The 16,795-nt window shown below is 37.7% G+C and overlaps 1 protein-coding gene across 1 annotated transcript in view; it reads right to left on the bottom strand.

Moving 5' to 3' along the window:
* Window positions 1-486: 486 nt before the first annotated feature.
* The window catches only part of BCHE (butyrylcholinesterase), a gene marked incomplete at both ends in the record, with an annotated part of 30,269 nt that continues 13,960 nt past the window's right edge, over window positions 487-16,795 (bottom strand). Inside the window, 2 exons of the mRNA XM_082319202.1 lie at window positions 487-614; window positions 7,442-7,608. Coding sequence (XP_082175328.1) covers window positions 487-614; window positions 7,442-7,608 — 295 coding nt within the window. The remainder of the gene's footprint in view (window positions 615-7,441; window positions 7,609-16,795) is intronic.

Raw genomic sequence — 16,795 nt, 5'->3', positions numbered from 1 at the left:
AAGCAAATATCATTTGGTATGTCCAGCAAAGTTATTATCTCCTTATGTCAATTAAATTATGTCTGAAGCAAGGTTTAAGTGCAGTAGCATTGCAGTTAAAGATCAAAAACGATTGTGTTTTGCATGGCAATGCTGTAAAACACTGCTATTTCTATTTAAAAAAAAAATCCATTTTTCTGTAACAGATTACATTGTTTCTTTGAAGTGTGAATTTAAGCAGCTAGTGTTTATAATATTATGTACATCATTAATCTTCAGACTTTAATCTCTATAGTCCTATTTAACACAGTGAAGCTTCAAAAGGTACGGATGCCTTATATTGTTTGAGATATGAGGTAAAATATAAATGAAAGATCTGGGGAATCAAAATTATACCCATAACCTTTTTTAATCTGCATAACATATTTAATGCTAGATGTGTTAGAAAGCTACCTGTATATTTGCCTGATGAACAGTAATACGGACATACTGGAAAGGGTAAACATATTAATTAGAGCCTGCACATCTCTCCTTCTTGCTAGTGTAATCATTAAATTGATTTTTCCAGTCTGACATGTAATTGTTCCAGCGATGGAATCCTGCTTTCCACTCTCGTTCTGCTTCATCAATATTTCCTGTAAAACATGAAATGGGTTACATTAATCTAAATTTGAATCTCTTTATATGCTAATTGAAAAATAATTTTGATTATCAATGTCATTTGCTCCAAATACATTATAGGATGGTCTTTTGCCTCTTTTCTTAAATCTGGAATGACTGAAAATTCAGTGATTAACACTTTATCTTTACATCAGGAAGGAAGGACTGCAGAGAGATCATTCTCGCACACTGCAGGATAATAAATATACTTACGTATGGGCTTGTTGCTTTTGGATAATACTTCTGTCCATCAAATTTGTCATTTTAAAGCCACTTTTTTTTTAATCCTCAAAATATTACTTTGGTTCAGTATACTCTACAGTGAAACCTACATTCCCCAAAGACTACGATATGCAAACCGAGATAGGTGCTTGTAAAGATACAGTGAAATCACAGCTTTGTTCAAGGCAACAACAGTATTGCCTTTAGTTTCAATGGGTTTCAATGGATGGCCAGGATTTCACCCTACTGTGGAATAAATCTGCAAGTTTAATGCATAAGGGGCACAAGTTTGGAGAAAGATACTGTAAAATGTGCACTATGTCAACATGAAACCATCTTCTCTTTTTCTCTTTCATTCTAGCCTATAAAGCATTTGCTGACTAATCCTGTGTCCCAAGGCAATATTTATTGCCAAATTTGTTCTAGGCATCAGAGCAGAGGGTGAGGATGAGAAGAGTAATAAAAATATATAATTTTGCAAGGTTCCCAGACTATTTTACAGACAGGGATCACTTCCTCCAGTCCCAAGTGGTAATTAATGCTAGGGAGAAATGCAGTGACCTTGCAGGAACAACCCATACAACAACTAAAGGAAAGATAACGAATGTAGGCTGTATCGTGTACTGTGGCTTATTATTTTGAATCAGTTCTAGACTTTTTCTTAAAGTTTAGAAACTATTTATGATCTATGAATGCCTTTATTCATTCTGGACCTAATTATCTCAGTGTCCCATATTGAAATAGCTTGCTTCCAAAAAAATTTGGTAATTGTGTTCATGAGATAACAGTTCCATGGTTTCTTTATGCTCTTTTGACTTTATGTTCTGCTGCTGCAGTAGAGCATAGGCCCTTTCCCTCCATAAATACACCCTTTTCCCCTTTTTTATGATCTGCCAGCACTGCAAGTTTAACTGGTTACGTGAAAATGAAATACTTTTGTGTTTTACACATCAGTAGAGAAAATATTCTGGGAAGAGAGTTAAGAGATTCAGAGACTTAGTTTGGAGAAGCATCCAGTAATTTGGTTGCTTCTCTGCAGTTTAGCTCAACATTTCCAAACCTTTTTGGTCTGGAAATCCAGATGGCAATTTAATGAGACTTTGAAATGAGATTTACCTTACTTCTTGGTTTCAGTGAGACCAGAAATAAAACCAAGATACTTTTTCTTGGGGAGGTTCTGTACTTCTGCTTGTAGTCAAAAGGGAAATTGTGAAGAACAAATATAAGAAAAAATATTAAAAAAATTAACCACACTCCTCTCCCTCAGTTCAAAGATGTAAATAAGTTTGGTTACATCAGAGATCAAAGAAAAGTTCAGATAATTTTTGAATTTTTTCTGCAGGCCACAATTGTCATTAACTCAAAGAGGATTTGTAAATGCTGGTAACAATAAAACCATGTTTTGATTACTAAGCTATGCAGATATGACTCAGAACTGTGGGGAGAAGACATGCACATTTTACTTTCCTGACTCTAAGAACTCGCCTTTCCATGTCTCTTAATTTAAAGATGTAGCCAGGGTCTCAGGTAAAGCCAAATATTCCACCGATGTCAAATGGAGTGGTAATTTAGTGTATGAACCAGTACTAGTATTATTTGGAGAAAAATTCCTCAACCGTATTTCATGTCTTATTCTTGATGATGGGTATCCAGTTTCATTTATCCAGGCAAAGCCCCCACTTATGAATTAAAAAAACTCTGTTCCTTCTTTAATTATTCAGGTTTAGATGTGTTTGAAGTCTGCCCAAACTTGAGAAACTGGAATACCTCTACCATACACACATCTTCAATTAAAAGTCACTGTTGTAGAGTATAAATTATGAGGCATTTCAGTGCTTCTCAAAGATCACAGTGAAGAAGTGAGTCAGCTAGAGAGAGCAGACAACGAGAAATTCAGAGTAGCCACCATTATGAATCTAAATGACAAAAGGGGGAAGGAAAACACTGAAATAAGAACTTGGATTCCCATTTGTTTGCTTTTTTCAGTGATAAGATCCAAATTGAAGTCACAAGTCAATGCATCCCATTATCACCAACATCATCAATCTCTTTGAAGCAACCACCCATGACTTAGATGATCTGACAGCTAGAAGGCAAAAAAAAAAATAAAAAATAAAGCATTCGACTTGACCTATAGTTACAGCTCAGAGCACTGGGTTGCTACAATGTGCTGCAGTACTACAGAAGTCAGCTAATAATACAGTGAGGTTATTTTGCTATATGCAGTCATTTAGGCAATCCCAAACTTTGCAGTAATACCAATTAGTCTAATGCAAAGCCCAGTGAAGTTTACAAGGAGAAGAGGGGAGGTTTCGGAAGGCAATGAATCATACCTCAGTGCTCAGAAAGGTCCCGGTTTAACAGACCAAAAAAATGAAAGGTGGGTTGTTTTTTTTTTTGATTCTTCAGCAGTGTCAGTGCAGACAACTGGCATTTCTTTTATTTCCACACAGGCATACAGCCCTTACTTTAATGGCATTATAGCAAAGTTAAATTTATCTCCATATCATCATTTGTTGAACTGCTAGATGTGCCAATAAAGTGCTAATCTTAAATGTATTTTTGTGGTATTAACATTAAGATTGGGACAAAGGCCATATAGCTGTTACGATATAGTATAATTAATAAGGGATGACAAGTTAAAATTATTTTTTCTGTCCTCAACAGCTCATAAATGCAGGTACCTGCAAACTTCTTAATTCATTAGTATGATAAATGCTACGAGTTTATCTATGCTGTAGATTCTCATGGTGATAGTTTCTACACAAATTTTTAGAAAGGAGAAAACAAATAGTATCAATACTTCAGTATCTCTGTTCAATGTTCTTTAATCTCACAGTCTGAATATCAGTGCCTTTTTAACCACAACAGTATATTTGTTTTCATATGTATTTTTAAGGACTTTAGATTTTTAATTTTTTTAAATTATTTTCTTCTTCCAAAAGTCAACAGAGCTCTCTCGGACATGAAATATTGTAAGGGCTGTTATCTCTCCTATGACCTGGGATGCAAGGTATACTGCAGTTAGAAAGAAATCATATAGTTAAGGTACATAGCTTATTGCCCATAAGTGTGCTGAGTACAATCGTACTTTGTCGGCAGGTGCAGTAGCATTGGTGAGGTTACCTTTGACTAGTTGACTTTTCTGCATGCATAACAAGTGCAGCATCTCTCTCTGTGAAATCTGAAAACTACTTCTGATGGTGAATTTTTCTAATTGGTAACATTTTTAATATTCTTACTACCCAGAGTACTTAGCTCTATAGAATCCAGATACTATTTGGAGGGTCATAGAAAATACAATTATTTTGGTTATTCACTGGTCAAGAGGTTGAACTTTGCTCTGTCTCGACATTCAAAATCTTTTTAGGGTTGTTTTAAAATATAATGTATTTACATTAGCTACTTTGATGTTTGATTTCTTCTACAGATGATATATGATGCAGTAATATAAAATAGAAAAATGGGTATTATATGTATTAGGCACACTAAAATAGTAATGGAACACAAATGGAAAGCTTGGCTGCCTGCAGCTTTCTATAATCAAGAGGAAACAGGCATATATAAATAGTTAGGGCTCTAGATGCATTAAAGATTGTGTTAAGGAGGTAGAGTCTAACATAGATGCTTTTATAATTAACATATGATTGCTCTAAAAGCTACTTTAGAGTCACTGTTTACTGTCCCTCTGGTGTGTTTCTTTTAGGGCAGTCATCAGAAAAAGTTCTGGTGATCGTCCCAGTGCTTGTACCCTCGAATGAAATATTAAATGCTGAATGCTTCCAGCTTATCTTAGGGTGAGTGGGAACGGAGGGTATTCTTGGTGCCTTTGCAATAGGGTTGAAATCTGTGTAGAAATTGTGTCTAGTTGGAATTGAGAGCCCACATAAGATGTGTCTAGGTCTAGTTTGCCTGGCTAGTGCTTATTATCAAGCTAGACACAAAGCTACATGTTTTGACTCGAGTCTTCAATTATACTTTTATATATTGAAATTGAAGGGGAAGACTTTAACAAATATTCCCAAATCATACAAACTACTCTAGAGATATAAAGGCTAGGATTTTATAGATGGCTGTTACTGTTGTGTTAGAGTGTGAGGCGCTTTTTTTCTTATTAACTTTCTCACTTCATAACCATGACAATTTTTTTGGAACATATCTGATTTGGTTGCTTGAGGAAAATGGAAAAAATCTAACCATAAAGATGGCAGGGACTAAATATTTTCTCCTCTCATATATTTAACTGCCTCAAGGAACCTGTCTTACCCAGCCGGTTGTGAGAACAGGCTTGCTCAGATGCTGAACACATTTGGAGTTGGCCATTACATGCCGAGAAGACCTCAAGGGGGCAGCGAGGCCTGTGCCAGGAGTAGATCGGTAACTAAACAAGTGGTTCGTTACTAAGCACATCCATGTCGAATTCTGACAACTTGGCACAATGAGAAATCCCCTTGCAATTTCTGCAAAGTCAGTCAGTTTGATTGTCCTCTTTAGGTTCTAACAGATGTAATTCCACTTTGTCTATCTGAACCCTACTTGAAATATAGCTTGAAATATTGATAACAAAATTTCCTTACTACTTGTTCTCTGTCATATGATATTAAAACAACCTTCTTTTTCTAAGAATTTTTCCATGGAAGAAGTAATAGAAAAGACAGACCCTCAGAAAATGAGGAAATGCGTGTATTTATGGCATACTGTCCTTTGGGCATAAAAGGAAATGCAAAATAATATTTCAGTGAAGAGAATTATTACAATATAAAGTATTATAAAACATTTGTAAGCAGAATCTTAAAGGTTTCTTTGTCAGAATTGTATAAGATTGTATAGGGAACATAAATATAAAAACATAGTATTTCTGTTATGATATTTCAAGGACTGATAGATGTACATCCATGACAAAGCAGCACTACTTCTTGACAATATTCTTGTCTCATTTCTATATTAGGATCCAGGCACAATGATTCTTTTCTTTTGCTAAGAATATGCTGAGGAATTTCTTTAATTAAATTATGTAAATTTATGTTGTAAATTACTGAATATGGCAAAATGATGTATTTGCGTCTCCTGGCAAATCCAGAGTGTTGCTTCATCATCCTTCACACCACAGGACCATGCAAAGCAGCTCTGCTGTCCTGCCAAGACGTGCTCTCTTCTGCTCCACCACAGAGCATTTGGTTATGCATAGTCCATTTGTAAGATGCACGTTATCAAATAGAGGTTCACAGCCAGGTTAAAGAAATACATAAAATAGTTCAGTTCTCCTGGCTCGGCATAAAGGGCTTGTCAGAATTTGAGAAAACTCCCTCAAATCCACCCATAATCTGGTATATCGTGATTTTAAAATCACGGAGTATGCTTTATAAATTATTCATTTTATCTCCTGATTTTGCTTCTCTTGATTTAATTGAAAAACATCTATTGAATTGAGAGGGGGTAAAAGTTGAGCCATAATACAGTTATAGGCTCAAATGAGGAAGGAATAAGTTATTTCAGAAAGAATCATCTGTGCACCATGAAAGTTTACGTATTTTTTTAGACTAACATTCAAACTGAAACTTACAGAAAGCTTGTAAATTACTAATTAACATTTAAAAAGTGTATCTTATTTTTGAAATGAGACTTCTTTTTTTCCTCCCAGTCAAACTGCAGAATGCAGTTCCAGAGCTGAAAAATCACTTTATAAAATCAATTCCTTTCGAAGTCCAGAAGCACAGAGGCTTGGTCTGTTTGGTGGGCTTTGCAAAAACAGTGGCATTGGGCTTCTAAAGAAAATCAGAGTCCTTTGTACTCAACTAAGCTTAAAGTTTCAAACAGCCAGTTATATTTTTCTGGGCATTGAAATCTCATAAATGTGCTGTATACAGTCAGGGACAAATCAGTTCTATTTTGCATAGGCAAATCCTGAAGTTCCTTAGTTGTCATCAATGACTGACACTCTGGAAATAAACCACAAGGTGCTCTCACGTGAGATGTAGAACAGAGTCCCCTTTTGGCAGCAGCAATACACTTAATATTCTCTGTGGATTAGCTGTATAATAATATAATCCCATAAAAAATAGATAATATAATCCCAGTATAACACCCCACAAGGTACCTTAGGTATATGAAGTTTATGCAGAACATCTAAAGCCTCCAGAAAACCCGGTGCAAGCTCCCACTTCAGCAATGTCTTTCCTGCTCTCTCCAGTACCACAGGGACCCAGAGCCAGGCAGTGCTGACCCTCGCAGTGGGTAGCTTGGGAACAGAGATTTGCAGCACTCTAAAATGTCTCACTTTGGGGCTGTATCTGCACTTTGGGGCACAGAATCTCCACACCGCACAAGTCCTGGGCCTTGGCCTGTCCCCAGGTTTTGTCCTAGTGCATAACAGGGTGCTGAGCCCATGGCCAGGAGCATAGGGCACATTACAGGGTACACCCTCACCACAGCATGGACAGTTTTGTCCAACATATGAACATCTCATGGAAATTCAGTTACAAATAGGAATGTAAAGATTTAAACTAAAGTATTATGTTAATATCAAGCAAATAATCCTTATATAAAAGTTATGCAAAAACATCTACAAAAGCATTTTTACCTGTCATTTCCAGGACTTTGGGAAAAAAAAAATTCCAGAATCGGCACTGCTGAGCACGTAATTTTGTCAGTATCTCGGAAGTGTCAGTATTTAATGTCAAATATTTTTGTTCAGTGCTGGTGAAGACTGGCCATCTTGTTCCATTAATCAGGGTCCCATTTGGCATTCTAAATGAGAAAAGAAACACTTCATTTGGAATGAGAAATTACCTCAGCACATCAATAAAGCATTATTTTTTTTTTTTATTTAACAGTTATTTCAGTTTAAGTATGTTAGTTTGGAATTACTGAAGTATACTTCTGTAAGCAGCAGGGGAAAAAAGGAAGGTAAATTTGATTTAACTTCATTTAGAAAAAAATTATTTATATTCCCCTTTTGGGGTGTTCTGTGTTCACCTAAGGGAAAAAAGTTAATAAATGACCATATACAAACTACACTTGTTGAATTTGGAGATTCTCACAGAAGCTGCAAATTATTATGGATGACTTAGGAACAAACTAGCCAACCAGTCTGGGAGGTTGAGTGGTTTATGTTTTAGTTTGAAATAACAGATGAGACAAAATAGCTCAGATAAAAATGCAAATAAAGGTACAAATAATGTCTAAACTTTGGATGAGAGCTGTATTAGGAGAGAAAACAATTATTCCTCATTAAGAAGGAACAGTTTCTCCTTGAAGTATGCTGAGCCCCATCAGTGGAGTGCCAAACAGGAGCAATCTCAAATCTTTTGGAAACCAGAAAGAGGTACAGAGCACTTGGCCCTTTATAGAACAGGCTCAGCATGTTAAAGGATTGCGGCTGTTAGCATTAAAATAGTTGCAATAAATATTTATAATATAACAGAATTCATAAGGTTCTAAGGACAGACATCCAGTTTTTCCCCCTCCAAAAAGGACAATATGTAGTATCTATATGACCAGAGAAAAAAATAATTGGTTTAAATGTGTAGAAAAAGAACAAAATACACAGGGAACAAGTAAGACAGAATATGATTTTCAGAAAAAGATGACTTGTGACTGTTTAAAGTATAAATCTATGTTAGCTCAGAAGTTAAGAATACAAACTAAATATCTTATTGCAGTGCAAGCAGAAGGACTCCTTTTCTAGAAGCTGATATCAAGGAATCTGGAATTTAGGGCAGAAGAACAGTATTTGATGATTCTTGGTGGGATACATTAAGGAGCACTATTAGCTAAGTTAATTTGGTTATCTCTACTTTACTTTTCACCAAGACTCTTCCCAGAAGGCAGCGGTCAGAGAGGAGTTCAGGGTGTGTGGAGCCCCCTTGAGTTCTGCTTGCCAAGAGTGGGAACAAGGTACCAGGTGTAGGTGGGAGCAGTCAGAGCACAAGATTCAGCTGCTGAAATAATATCAATATCTCTTAGTTCATTCAGAATGAATCAAGGTTTCAGCCCATGTTTTAGTATTCTGCTTTACTCTGGAGTCTTTAGCACTAGGCATTGGCTGCTTATGGAAATGTGATGTTAGAGTAAGAGATTCAGCACATCATTTCCTGCATTGCTCACTTTACTAATTTTTCTTTACTAATTCAGCTCTGATTAACCTATGGCACCCTTTTTAACTGCACATTTATTTGTGGCTTGTGAGAATGATGACTTAAGCAGAGCTGACTTGCACTTCAGTTCAAGATCAGAACGTTAATGGTGCTGTCAGTATTCATTTAACAGCTTTTATGCTATGAAATAAATCATGACACTCCACATTATAATTTACAGGTGTGTGGGGGATTACACAATGGCTACAGATGTATTTTACTAAAAATGATTGAAAGAACTGTCAGATGAACACAGCATTTTGAAATACGTGAACCTGCTGATTATGACATTCTCTCTGCATTTCTAGGAAGCTTACTGTTCAAAGAAATGTCCAGTAATTTCCTTCTTTGCTCCAGTGTTGAAAATTTCCCAAGTTAAAAAGTAGCTCCCAGTTACAGCAAAACAGAGAGATCGCAGGAGTGTAATTTTTAACTGCTAAGAACAAGTTGTGATTATAACCTCGTTGTTCTATCGCAATTACTGTTCCTTCCTTCTTGCTAATAACTTCCTGATGAGAATTGCAGTGCCCAGAATATGCTGTAAAATTCCCTGTACTTTGCACCAAACTCAAAGTTTAATAATATTCCTACAGAAAATTAAAAGTATTTTGAGACTATCCTTACTGAACAGGAAGGAATCCAACATACTGCACAACCTTGTCTCTGTCCATCTATGCTGTGGATGGACAATCTTTGCTGATAGATTATAGGAACTTGCTTCTACTGAAACAAAGCTCAGACTTTGCATGGAAACCTTCATCCAGTCGTCTTTATCAATTCCTCAAACCTCTGCTCTTTCATCTTGTGGTACTACTCAATCATCTCTTCTTCAGTACGTTCCAGTTTCGCCCACCTCAGTGCTGTCAGTGGTGCCTGAAGGTGCATCCCGAAAGGGCTTGGGCCATGCACCTTCAGGACAAACCTCTATCTTGTGCATCTACCTTGTCAAACACTAGTCAGCTTTCTCAGACCTCTGTCCATATCTATAAGATCTACTCAGGGAAGACCTTCATTTTGTTTGGAGAAAATGTGAGCTTCTTCACTGAATATTTTAGAAAGAAGCTAGCTTCTTTTCTACACACTCTTTAATGTTTGCAGGAGCAAGTCAGGGCAATTAAGAAATACAATTATTTGAATTGCTCCCAGAGAAGAAATACAAGAGGAAAAAAAAAAAAACCCAAAACCCCAAACCACCTGTGTTTAAACTTTGGTGTAAACAGAATTTGTTTCATTATTTCAGCTATTTTTTTTTTTTTTGCATATGCCCTGAAGTTATAGGCTGGACTCTCTACTCTCTGATAGTGGTACAGCAGCTCATTTATAGTTAATTATTTTGTTAAGATATGTCTTTAAGGCAGCCAAACTTATTTTCTCTTTAACTTGAAAAACAGAGTACCTTTTTGAGCTCAATCTCTAGTAAAGCTGCTCTCAAGTTCTACCTTTATACATATGTGCTCTGAGTGAAGTTCACGAGCCTTTTTTAATCTTGTACTCATAGAAGTTTCTTGATATTACTCACTGTTAGTAAGATCAGGTTCTTCCTGCTTTGGGTATTGTATGTCCATAACTGTCAATAACATTTAATTCTCAAGACTCATTTACAGTAAATATGCTAGATCTGACATAGGAGTGAAGAGGGTTTTAGAGGAGCTTATTCACTGATAATTTCTGTATAGTTAATTTTCATCTTCAACAACTTTAGAAAGAGAAAGTTAATTTGGTTCAGATGGAAAATGCAACAACCTGAACACAGTTCTGTTAATCATAATAAACACACATACATTACCATTCTCATTAATACAATCAATATAGCCTGAAATACAATACTAGCTCACTGCATATTTATTAATTGTTACATAGCATTACTTTGGTGGTTCATCAAACACACAAAAATTTAATTCATCATTTAACTTTTTTTTGTAAGCATTCATGATATAAAGTACCTGTAAAATATTCACTTTATTTTTGTGAGTGAGCTCTGAATAGTTTTCACTCTGCTGCACTACTACCGTTTAACAGAGAGTTTCTTTTGTAAAGTTGTTATATTTTGATATAGTCCACAAAGAAAAATTTTCTCTAAGTCTCTTGAAAATGGTTTTAGGCATCATTTACCATCCTAATGAGTGTTGTAAACACTAAGTGTACCGCATGCTAGCTTACATCATCCCAAGCTTTTGCTGTATTCTTATTCTATACTTAGCAGCTCTGTTTGTAAATGGATCAGGTTAACACATTGTGTGTTTCTCTAGAGGAAAAGAAAAACAAAACCCACATCATTTTAGCTGTCTAACACAGATGAATTATACCAGCCCAACCTCACTAAGAGATTCACAGGCTGAAACACAATTTTACCTCCAGTCCCCAGTAGCTCTTTCCTCCAGACAGCCTGCCTGGAAGGCCCCAGACAGAGAAATACTCGTTCTGCGTGGCTGATGCTCTTCATAGAGATATTGCTTCCTGAGAGGAAACAAACACTAATTTCACCTGAGCAGTGTGTTATTGCTCTTAATTGTCTATTCAGTAGCAGCTGGCTTCCCTCTGACCTGCTCTGAGAAGAGCTCAGCAAGCTCGTTTGCCTACAGTTCACCCCGTAGAGGATTTCCCATTCCTCTCCGTTGTGCGGAGCAGTGGGAAGGTGGCCTCTCTGTGCACAGCCTCCCTCCCTCCTGCTCTCATCAGGGTAGCAGCAACCCCACCAGTCGCAGACACTTAGTAAGGCAATTTCTTCCTCGGTGCCTTGTGCAGGTTATCACCAGACTGACATTCTGCTGGCATGTGTCTCGTTAGCTGAAAGGGTTGCCCACTGAGATTAATGAAAAGTTATGATAATGCTGCTGCACCCTCTGCTTCCCCCATGCAGTATGAATTGAAATCAAATGGAGGCCTGTTCCTCCTAGGTGTGACTTTATTGGCTTCACCTGGGTTGTAACTGCTGATGCTCATTTTCAATTTGGCCCCCTTTTCTTTTAAACAGCTGCTTTAAAGGGAGGAGAGAGTAAATGTGAATCGCATTTATCAGCTTTTATGATTCCTTGTAGCTATCAGGCAGTACTGGCAATCAGCTGGTTTTCATGGGATGGAGTTTTACAGTGTGTTACCATGGGCACAAGATAACAGGGAAGGGGAACAGCCTTAGAGCGAATGCAACAGCAACAATAACCTCATCTCTTGTGCATTTTCTACAGTTGCATTACAAAGCCTTTAAGAATTATGGAAATAGTCAGCTCAGCATCAAATAAGAAGCATACTGTAAATGTTTCACCCCAGGGGTAGCTCTGGGAATGAGGGATGGTTCTGCACATGTCTATACTGCAACCAAAAGGAGCTGCTGAAGCTTGCGCAGTTGTACCAGACGTGGCTTCAGAGCAGCCGCGCAAAGGCTACCAGCAGCACGGCATGGTTTCCACCCCTGCAAACACTTGTGCACCACCCCAGTACACGTATAAAGCCTGACAGGAGTGAATATCATTAATAATGTCTTTGTGCTTGTAGAAATACATAATGAACTGCTTTTTCTGTAGCGTTGTAAATTTTGGTTGTGTTGTCTCCTATATACATTTCTGCCAGGTGAAAGGGAATAAGGTAGCACAGGGCAGAGAAAACTAAGGTTCAGGCAAAATGAACAAAAGGATGAGAAGACATCAACTGGGCTATGGTATCAACAGTTGATCTTGGTGAGTAAGGGGCTGGAAGCAGATTATGTGGTTTACAACAGAAGCTAAGATGCCAAACTAAAAACTGGTACCACAGGTTAAGCTGTCGCTGCACCTCAAGTAAATGTGCCTGCTTGCTTTAATGATGCTACAGGTAGATTAAGAAGATGATAGGATGGTAAGGGCTCCCAGATAACATCATCCTGTGGCGGGTCCCCATCAAAGCTCTGGCCTCCAACTCTTTGCTCCTTCGAGGGACAGGCTATGCCAGTCACTTGTGCTTCTTTCTGCAGTATGGCCAAAGCCTGAGTACCTCTTGCTGATGCCTCAATTAACAAGTGATCCTGTCGAATTCAGAGGAGTCATAACGGGGATATTGTGCTTTGAGGAAACACCACAAGATTTGTATCTTAAAAATTTATCCGAGTTTTACAATTGCTTTATTAGTGGTTGTGTTGTGTAGAACACCTCCATTAATCATGCTGGCACTAAACAACATACCCAGTCAAACTATCCTTATTTATTTAATCCAAGTGGATGAACCTTCCTCAGCCTGGAAGAAAACATTTTGTTGTTTTCCCTCTTTTCCACTTGGACAGAAGGGCACTCCTAATTACCAGGAGAGCTGATGAGGAGCACCTGGCACGTTTGTGCTGCCTCAGCCCTCTGGAGCGCCGCTCCCTGCAGAGGGGTGGGAAGTGTTTGCAGCATTAGTCAGGCAAACATATCCAGATGTCTCACATAGTTTCTAAAGGCCACAATGATAAATGATATTTATACCTATGTTCATTTTCTCCTTGCAACATAACAACTGCCAGGTTAATATCAATTTTGGGCAGTGACGTGGTCCCCAGGGGGATGATGGTGTAGTGACAGTGCATGTTTGTGTAAGGCTTTGTTTGGATGGTATGACTGGGAGCTTAACAGATACTTTCCAGCCCAGTCCTATTAAAAAGAAGAGCAGATTTTACTGTTAAATACTGGTTGGATCTTCTCAAACCCTCAAACAGTTTGGCTTAATGCCGGTTTCTTTATACCGGGCTATTAGTTTCAGATGACTCACTGTAAAGTAGACACCAGAGAGGGCCGTGAGGTTGAAGACTCAAAGTCCTTAACCTGAGGAGCAGTCCTAGCTATTGGAATAAAGAAAATGAACCTGTTCTGGAAATTTCCTTAGAAAAGTTAGCAAGGGAAAGGATGAAGAATTATCTGTAATACCTGTAAAAAAATTTGTTAACTCTAAAAACATCCCTAGAAGCTCTAATTACTGTACGAGCTTTCCATTCGGAGACTGAGGCCTGTATAAATCTGAAAGGCTCTCACTGCGTGAATACGTAGATTGCATCTGATGCAATATCACCATCAATTGGGTCTACCTATGTATGATTCAGTATAATTAATTTATTCTTAGATTTTTTTTTTTAATTCAGACAATTATCCAGAACATTTTCCCAAGTCAGCTAATCATCTACCACCTACTAAAATGATTTGATGGACTCCCTGGATAAAATCTTTACATTATGCCAAAATATATTACATTAAATTGTACACTTTGAGGCTTTTCGTTATTAGAAACTGCAAAAGCAAAGACAAGAAGACAGGGGCACTTTGCTGTCCATTATCCAAAGTTTATGAATCGACCCATTTGGAATAACAAGCAAGGGGAAGCACCACCCCTAAATAAGTGAACTGGAAATTCGACATGCTATCACTTCACAAATACATATATTACTTTTGATGTTACTACTGCCACCGGTTGGTGCTCTTTATACATAATACCGCATAACAAGTTACCTTGCCAGTTTTTATTTAATTGAGATAGCTCTTCAGAGTATTCCTTAATATCAGCTCATCACTAACCATCCTATCTATTGAACTGATGGACCCTCTGTACAAATGTGCTGCCAGGCTTAATATTTTATTCTAAAATATTCTTTTAAGGTCTTTATCCTCTTAGACTAATGGGAAAGACAGCAGCTATCTAATCTATCCGCTGAAAAGGGTGAGTGGTGCCATATATAATAACCAAGCTCTAAAAACTGCCATACTGAAAGGTGACAACTCAGACAGGGATATTGTCAGCCTGTTCAATGCTAGGTGATTGGAAAGCATCCATGATTATCTGTTTGATACACTAAGCTTCCTTGCAGCCTTGTGGCATCAGCATTCTCAAGGTATCAGGCCTGTGCTCCTGTGGCGCTATGAAGAACTGGGGAACTTAGAAGAAAAAAAAAAAAAAAGGGTCATGTTTAAAAACATTGTTTTATTTATTAGAATTTAATTATTGTGAGAAAATAATAACCAGTTTCTGAAAATCTGTAGTAATGAAACATTTCTCATTTCTTCTTCCTTAAAAAGATGCAAAAATCATTGGTCCTAGTTCTGTGACATTTGAGCCTTACTCAAATTCCTGCTGTAACGAATGAAAGGACTCATATGATTGAGTGCTACAAGTCTGAGAGAGGTTGCAGATTTGAATCCTTCAGAACACTTTTCTTAAGCAGCTGTTTATGGGAAGTTCATTATATTTTGTTCTGCTCAGTTCTCACTCACAGATGACACACACGAGTTCATAATCTAGTGACTATAAAGTGCCCCTGAGCCACAGCAAAAGGAAACTGCTTTGCAAGTTTTATCATAGGTAAATATTATTTCTTCTGCTGATCCTTGAAGAAACCTGTAGGATCCAGCTGGCATACTTTTTAACTGACGGAAATTGGAGAAGGACCTTTGCAGCTCAGCTTTCTTACACCTTCACAGGCTAAATAAAGCTCAGGATATTCCTTCCAGATTCCAGCTTGGTGACAGTAGTTGTGTGTTTAAATGTCTTAAGCTATAAATTATTGTGGTATGCACTATTACAACTGATATCAGTTTCAGGAAATGAAGCAACAAACTGTTACTTCTTTTTTGGTTTTACTGGGTTCTGCTCAAAACAGCCTCATGAAGCACCCATAAAGTTGAAATCATTCTTGCTTGTGCATATCTTGGTACTTATACGTAGCAGGAATTCACAAATAAGGGATTGACAAGGTAGGTCTTAAGGTACTGGCCATAAATAATACAGTATTTGAGAAATTTAGATCCAGGATGTTCTGCCTTAGCTCTCTGGGCATGCTTGCAATGCATTTAGGAGCTCATTGCCTCAAATCCCTGGCTCCTGGATTGGAGTCTGCTCTGGTATCAGGAGTAATAACAAGCCGGGTCAGCCGAGCCAGAGCTAATGAGCCCTTCAGACCCTGTCTGTGTGTTTCTAACGCTGGCACTTCTGCACATAGGTCTCCTTCACTGTCAAAATGTTCCAGCAAAGCTTGGTGCTATTTCAGGAACCCCTGCCCCAAACTCCACTATCTTTATAGCATGTGATGAGATGCGATTATCATACAAGGTCTGGAACAGCAGTCCCACTGCTCTGTCTAAGAGTCACTAGCACTAGAAACTTGAAAGCGAGTTAAAATGTCCTTTCCTGAGCAACTGGTAAAGTTAAACATGACCAGACCTTTCTCTAAATTTAACTCTAATTGATAACAAAGATCCACATTGATTTAAACGAGAACAACATTGTCCCAATATCCTCTGGGTCCCTCTGAGTAAGGACTATCAGACAAGTGTCTCCTATCCTCTCAGCAAGTCTATACTACAGTCCTAAAGCCCTGAAAGTCAGAGATCCCTCAGTATCTCAGATGGTACACCCCAAATACATGCATGTTCTGCACAATTTCAAAGATGAGACCATGCTGAATCTCACGGCTTTCTCATCAGAGAGCATTATTTCTGGCCAAAGAAAAGAAAGCAAGCTCTGAAAATGGAAAGAGCCTGTGACGTTGGAGGCTGCCACAGTGAGAAGGGTGATTGGCAAGAGGAAAAGAAAAAGAAAAAAAGCAACCCCAAACCAGCAAATTATCTTCAACCTAATGGTATGACTTCAAGAAGACAAAAGATTTGAAGTTAAATTGAGTTCAGAGAAATGGATGAAATTTTGACATTAATGTGGAGATAATTTTAAACCACCAAAAATATGTTTTATCCTGACTTGTTTTAAGAAATACTTACCACTCAGTGCGATGCTCACAATCACACTAAGCTGAATGTGACAAGTGTCTAATATACTTACAACATATACTTGTAGTCATTTACACAGTTAGG

This window comes from Platalea leucorodia, assembly GCF_965183815.1.
Source record: "Platalea leucorodia genome assembly, chromosome: 8".
NCBI classification, from domain to species: domain Eukaryota; kingdom Metazoa; phylum Chordata; class Aves; order Pelecaniformes; family Threskiornithidae; genus Platalea; species Platalea leucorodia.
This window is presented reverse-complemented; position numbering and strand designations above follow the sequence as displayed.